The sequence below is a fragment of the Chrysochloris asiatica genome, unplaced genomic scaffold, assembly GCF_000296735.1.
Source record: "Chrysochloris asiatica unplaced genomic scaffold, ChrAsi1.0 scaffold00024, whole genome shotgun sequence".
Taxonomy (NCBI): domain Eukaryota; kingdom Metazoa; phylum Chordata; class Mammalia; order Afrosoricida; family Chrysochloridae; genus Chrysochloris; species Chrysochloris asiatica.
This window is the reverse complement of record NW_006408542.1, coordinates 4,027,751-4,034,114: the sequence shown is the minus strand read 5'-3', so window position 1 is coordinate 4,034,114 and position 6,364 is coordinate 4,027,751. Positions and strand designations below refer to the sequence as shown.

General features: G+C 43.3%; 1 protein-coding gene across 1 annotated transcript in view; it reads right to left on the bottom strand.

The window, feature by feature from the left end:
- Positions 1-5,254, bottom strand: part of QPCT (glutaminyl-peptide cyclotransferase) — a 65,343-nt gene extending 60,089 nt beyond the window's left edge. The window contains exons 1-2 of the mRNA XM_006839453.1: positions 5,220-5,254; positions 2,368-2,554 (exon numbers count right to left, since the gene is read on the bottom strand). Coding sequence (XP_006839516.1) covers positions 2,368-2,554; positions 5,220-5,254 — 222 coding nt within the window. The remainder of the gene's footprint in view (positions 1-2,367; positions 2,555-5,219) is intronic.
- Positions 5,255-6,364: the final 1,110 nt, after the last annotated feature.

Below are 6,364 nucleotides of genomic sequence, written 5' to 3'. Positions count from 1 at the left end.
AAAAAAAAAAGTTTGCTCTTGACTGTTGTTGCTATTATCAAGTTGACTCCCAATTTATGAGGACTAGACTATTGCTGTTGGGTGCAGTCAAGTGGATCCTGACTCAGCAACTCCATGAGCTAGAGTAGAACTGCCTCAGGATTTTCTTGACTATAATCTTACCGAAAGTAGCATTCTTTTTTCACCAAAAAGTGAGCAGTTCAAACTCACCAGCTCCACAGGAGAAAGATGTGGCATTCTGCTTCTGTAATCGACTGCAGCATTGGAAATACAATTGGACAGTTCTACTCTACTCAATACGGTCCCTAGGAATCAGAATGGACTCAACTGTAATGAATTTGGTTTGTTTTATCTCTATGGAAGCAGATGATCAGATCTTTCTCCCATTGAGCCACTGGATGAGTTCAAACCACCATCTTTTCAGTTAGGAATGAAGCAATTGACCACTGGAAAACTCAACTGTCAACATAAACACAAGGTTGGCATTTGGAACTTACACAGGGTTGCTGTGGAAGAAAGGCTTGGTACTCTCCTTCAGTAAAGATTCAAATCATGAAAACTTGTAAAGTCTGTAATCCATGGGTCACCAAGATTCAGAATTTACTTGGCAGAAATGGGTTGAGTTTTGTCATGGTCTTAATTTCTGACCCAAGAGGTATTCTGTAGTGACATAAAGGAGAGGGCCTGTGTATAACACTTATGTTCCTCTTCATGAATGTTCTTTATTAGGTTTTGCTTATTAGGTGTCTTCAAGTATGCTCCCACTCGAGGGATCCTATGCATAACATAACAAAGCACTGCCAGGTCCTATGCCATCCTCACAGCTGTGCTTGAACCCACTATTGCAGTTACCTTGTCAATCCATCTCATTGGTGGTCTTCCTTTTTCTCAGTGATCCCCAACTTTTAACAAGCATGATGTCCTTTTCCAAAGATTAGTCCCTCCTGATAATGAAGTCTCCCCATCCTAGCTTCTAAGGAGCATTTTTGCTGTACTTCTTCCAAGAAAGATTTGTCTGTTCTCCTGGAAGTCCATGATACTTTCCCTATTCTTCACCAACACATCATAGATGTTACTCCTATTAAATTCTCAAGGGAAGTTATTTTTCTTAAAATGAAGCTATCCTTGTATTAATTTCCTCATATATACACACACCAGGTTGTCTCTGGCCAATGGCTTTCATTTTAAAGGAGAGGAGGACACCAAAATAGTGGCACCAATTAAGCAAGACTCAGAACTAAACAAGACCCAGAGATGAGAGTGAACAGCGACCGGAGCATTCCAAATGTCTTGAGTAAATACCTGCATCATATAAGCATTTAAAAGATCTGTTCAGTAACATTGTCAACGTTAATACCCCTTACTTTGCTGCTTTTCTTAGTTTCTTTAAAAGTATATCATTTTACTCCTATATCATTGTTTTTTACATAAGCTTCTAGTAACTTCATGCTTTCAAAAGTTATGTTGTTGTTGTTAAGGAGCTCTGATAGCGAAGTGGTAAAGAATCGGGCTGTGAATTGCAAGGTCAGCAGTTAAAAACTACCAGCTGCTCCGTGGGAGAAAGATGAGGCTTTCTGCTCCCGTAAAGATTTACAGCCTCGGAAACCCTGCACAGGGTCACTATGAGTCGGAACCGACTCCACGGCACATAACAACAACGTTGTTGTTGCTACAGTTATACTAGAGAGGAAAAGAATTGTGAACCTACCTTCTTCATGCAGAGGGAACCTGCAAATGACTTTAACTAAAATTCCTTATACGAACATTTAAGCTGGCTACATTTCTTTTAAAATCCAATTTCTGTCTCTTTTTCCCCTTTCTCCTCCCTCTCTCCCACTTCCTTCTTCCTCTCTCTCAAATAGATGTTAAAGAAAAGCAAGTCACCAGTTAAGGACCTTTGTTCCGAGTTAAAAATCTAAAACAACAACCCTTGTCAGTTATGGAAACTTCAATGCCCCAAAGGCATCCTTAGATGTAGCATGGGGCGGCCCCGAGCGCGGGGACCGCTGTCACCGCAGGTCCCGAGTGGGCGGTGGCGCAGGGATGCGTCTGCACCTCGGCTTAGGGCCGCAGCTGCCATCGAGACACACTTCCTGTGCAGATCAGTACCCCCCATCAGATCGCAGCCAAGGGGAGGCCGGTGACATCACCCAGACCCACTGGCGTCCTCTGAAGCAGTCCCGAGGCCAGCCGGGGCACCCTGGAGAGAACGCAGCGCCCTACTACTCTAGGCGGGATGGGGCGCGGGCTCCTGGCGTCCGGCCCTGCCTCGATTAGCGCCCTGCCCAGGAGGGGCTCTCCCCTGCCCACGTCCTCCACGTCCGGCAAGAACCGTTCGGGTGCAATCACGAAGAAGTAGCCCCTCACCTTTTCCTCAGTCCAGGATCTGGCGCCCTGTGTGGCCCCCCAGGACGTCAGGGGCAGGGCAGCCACCAGCAGCAGCAGGTGGAGGGTGTCCATGGCGCGCCAGTCCTGGATGCCTACTATCTCTCCTAGGTTGTCTGGGCTCCGGTTCCCGGTGCCGCCAGCGGTCACGAGCCCGAGAACGCGCGTCCTTCCCCGTCCCCCTTCTCCACCCTTGGGTCATCTGAGCCCGCCTCCTCATCGCCTCCCGCTGCGTGGCGCAGACCCAAGCCCTCCTCTCCAGACTTTAGCAAAGCCGCCTGGGCTTCCCAGGGAGGTACCAGCTTCCGAATCCCAGGAAACAAAGAAGTCCAGTTTCCCTGTCTTGGAGAAGAGGGAAGGAAAGAAGAGATATGGGATAGCCTTTAAGGATCTCCAGTGCCATAACAGGCAATAGAAAGGGAAGCAGGGAGAGGGGTGGATATGAAGTGTTTTCCCACAACTCTTTAAGAGGAGTAGGTAGCAAATAAATATTTACTGAATACTTACCTACCAGCCACTGTGTTTGGTGTTTTTCCCTTACAAGCAGGTGAATCCCACTTCACAGATGAGGAAACTGAGACCCAGTGTAGACAGCCTGGACTGGAACCCTCAAGGACAAAGATTTCTTCTGAGGGAAGTTGTTTCCAAGACAGTGAATCTTTACCTTTTCTCTTATTTTTTTTCCCTTACAAATAGTATTCCTTATAGGAAACAGAGGATCTTACTCTGAAATTGACAGGTATGGTTGAACGAATTATCTGAAATGGTTATGGAATCAGTACCTGTGGGAAGGGCAGGACCAAACAGGACTGGACAGAGGGAGAAGTTGGGCAACTTGGGCTCAGACAGCGTTACCATGGGAACCTTGTTAGAACTCTCACTGGTGGACCAAATTTTGTTGTTGTTGCTAAGTGCCATCGAGTTGGTTCCAACTCATAATAATCCTATATAGGGTTTCCAAGGAGTGACTGGTACGTTTGAACCATCGAACTTGTAGTTAGTAGTCCAGTGCTTATCCTACAGTGCCACACCAGGACTGAAGGATGGGACTTCCTATTCCCACAGTGCTTGGGATACCTGGGTAGGTAGTGAGTAGCTAGAATGTCTGCCAACAGCTAGAGCAGTCCTTTCCTGAGGTGGGGATGTTTTATTATTATTATTGTGAATTGAGGGAAAGTTTGCCAAGCAGATCATCAGTTTTACACTCAACACATCACACACTGTCTATCATCTCACTTACAATCCCCTCAATGTAACATCACTTATCCTACTTTCACTATGTCCTGTTTCCATTCCTCCTTCTTTCCCAACCCTTCTGAACTTTGTCCTTGGGTAAACGCTGCCCTTCTGATCTCAGTGGTTGAACATTCTACAGTGTGCATACCTCACTAATGTTGTTATCCTTACCCCACCCCCACCCCCCCATAGACCTATCTATTGCTTGGCTGGAAATTGAGCTATAGGAATGAATCCAGTTTCAAATCAGAAATATGACCAAAGGTCACAGTCTTGGGAGTTCCACCTGTCTTTCTCTAGTCAGAAAGTCTGGTCTTTTTTTACGATTTTTACGTTTTATTCCACATTTTCTCCCACGGTTTTGAGTACCTTCTAATGTGATCTCTTTAAAAAAAAAAAAAAAAAAAAAAAATTGGTAATGGCAGCTAGATACGATCTAGTTCACCTGGTGGTGGAGATGAATGTTCACAAGGTCCATTAGTCCATTGAACTAATTATTTCCAAGCATCTTCACTTTTCCTCTGGAAAGACCAATAGTTGCTAGCTTCCATACATCATTCCCTCCAAGAATAGTTCATGCCGGTATCTCTTTTCCCTTTGTTTCTCACCCTCCATGAACTAATTTTTCAGTAACTCCAGGTAGACAAGCCTCTCTGCCTTGGAGTCTTTTCTCTCATGCCATATTCAAGGGAAAGTGTGGACTTTTAAAAACAATCAATTCAATCTTCGTCATAAACTTTTAAGATCCCAATGACTACTCACCAAAATAGGAGGTAGAACATTCTTTTGGGACTATGCTATGCCAGTTGACCATGGTATCCCCTGAGAGCAGGTCCTGAGGCCCTGAATGGAGATCTTAGTACATCTCTGCTTGTACCACAAATGTATCCAATGATGTACCTCATACAAAAGACCTTGTTAAAGGGCTAAAATGCAAAGATGTCACTTTGACAACTAAAGTGCCCCAAGCCATGATCTTTTTAATCAGCTTATGTTCATGTGAAAGCTGGACAAAAAGTAAGATATAAGAATTGACACATTTTAAGTGTGATGTTGGCAAAGAATATTGATTCTACTGGGCACCGCCAGAAGAACAAACAAGTCAGTTTTGTAGGAAGTACAAACAAAATGTTATCTAGAAGTGAGGACAGTGAGACTGCATCTTGTTTACTTTGGGCATGTCATTGGGAAAGACCAATCCCTACAAAGGAACATCATGTTTGGTAAAGTAGAGGGTCAGCAAAAACTGGGGAACGTCTCCATGAGAAGGATGATGCAATCGCTGTTGCAATGACCTCAAACATACCAACAGTAGTGAAGATGATGTGAGACGAGGCAATGTTTAGATTTGTTTATTATACATAAGGTCGCCATGAGTTGGCGCCAACTCCACAGCAATTAATAACAACCTTATATCTTCATGTCTTTTCTTGAGCATCCTATATACTAAACAAAAGGGATTTTTTTTAAGTTTCCAGAGTAAAGGAAGGGAGAAAAGAAGAAAGGAGTGAAAGGAAATGTTGTTGTTAGGTGCCGTCGAGTCTGTTCCAACTTTAGCGACCCTATGTACCAGAAGACAAAACACTGCTCAGTCCTACCACATCTTCACAATGATTTTTGCATTTGAGCCCATTGTTCCTGCCACTGTGTCAATCCATCTCATTGGGGGTCTTCCTCTTATTCGCTGACCCTCCACTTTATCACACATAATGCCCTCCTGAGAATATGTCCGAAGTATGAAACAAAGTCTCACCATCCTTGATTCAAAGGAGAATTCTGGCTATACTTCTTCCAAGACAGATTTGTTTGTTCTTCTGGTAGTCCATGGTACTTAAAGTATTCTTCTCCAACACCATAACTCAAATGGATCGATTCTTCTTCAATCTTCCTTTTTCGTTGTCCACCTTTCACATGCATATAAGATGATTGAAAATACCATGACTTAGGTTAGGCCCATTTTAGTCTTCAAACTGATATCTTTGCCTGGAACACTTTTGCAGCAGATTTACCTAATGCAATACGTGGTTTGATTTCTTCACTGCCACTTCAATGAGTGTTGATTGTGGATCCAAACAAAATGAAGTTGTTGGTAACTTCATTATTTTCTCCGTTTATCATGATGTTGTTTATTGGTCCAGTTGTGAGGATTTTTGTCTTCTTTACAGTAAGGTGCAATTAATGTGCAATTTCTCTTCCTATTGAACTTTTGCATTATTCAAACTTTTTCTATGGAAGATAGCCTGTGACTTTTACATTTTAATTAAAAAGTTCCGGGCCATGTTTGGGGAGCATGGTAGGATAAGCACTGGACTGGGAACTAGAAGGTCGGTGGTTCAATCCCACCAGCTACTCTATGGAAGAAAGATTATGTTCCTGCAGAGATATAAAGCCTCGGAAACCCTATGCAGGCTCACTATGAGTGAGAACCAATCCGACAGCATTTTACAACAACAACAAAGGCCCAGTTTTAGATCATGGATTGAAAATGAGTTATGTGTGTAGTAATAAATAAAGTGGCTACCATCTTCATCTGCTTCATAGATTTTAATTGCCAAAAAGAATCTTCCCCAACTACCTGCCACAGCAATATTTTCATGCATCTGGGCCCTTCTTTTAAATGACATCACTGGACTAAGAGAGTAAATGACCCAAAAATTCTGTTAAAACAGCAGTTCTTAAAGTGTGGCCTACAATCTCCTGGGAATCCCCAAGATTTCTTTGGATATTTACAAGGTCCTATAAG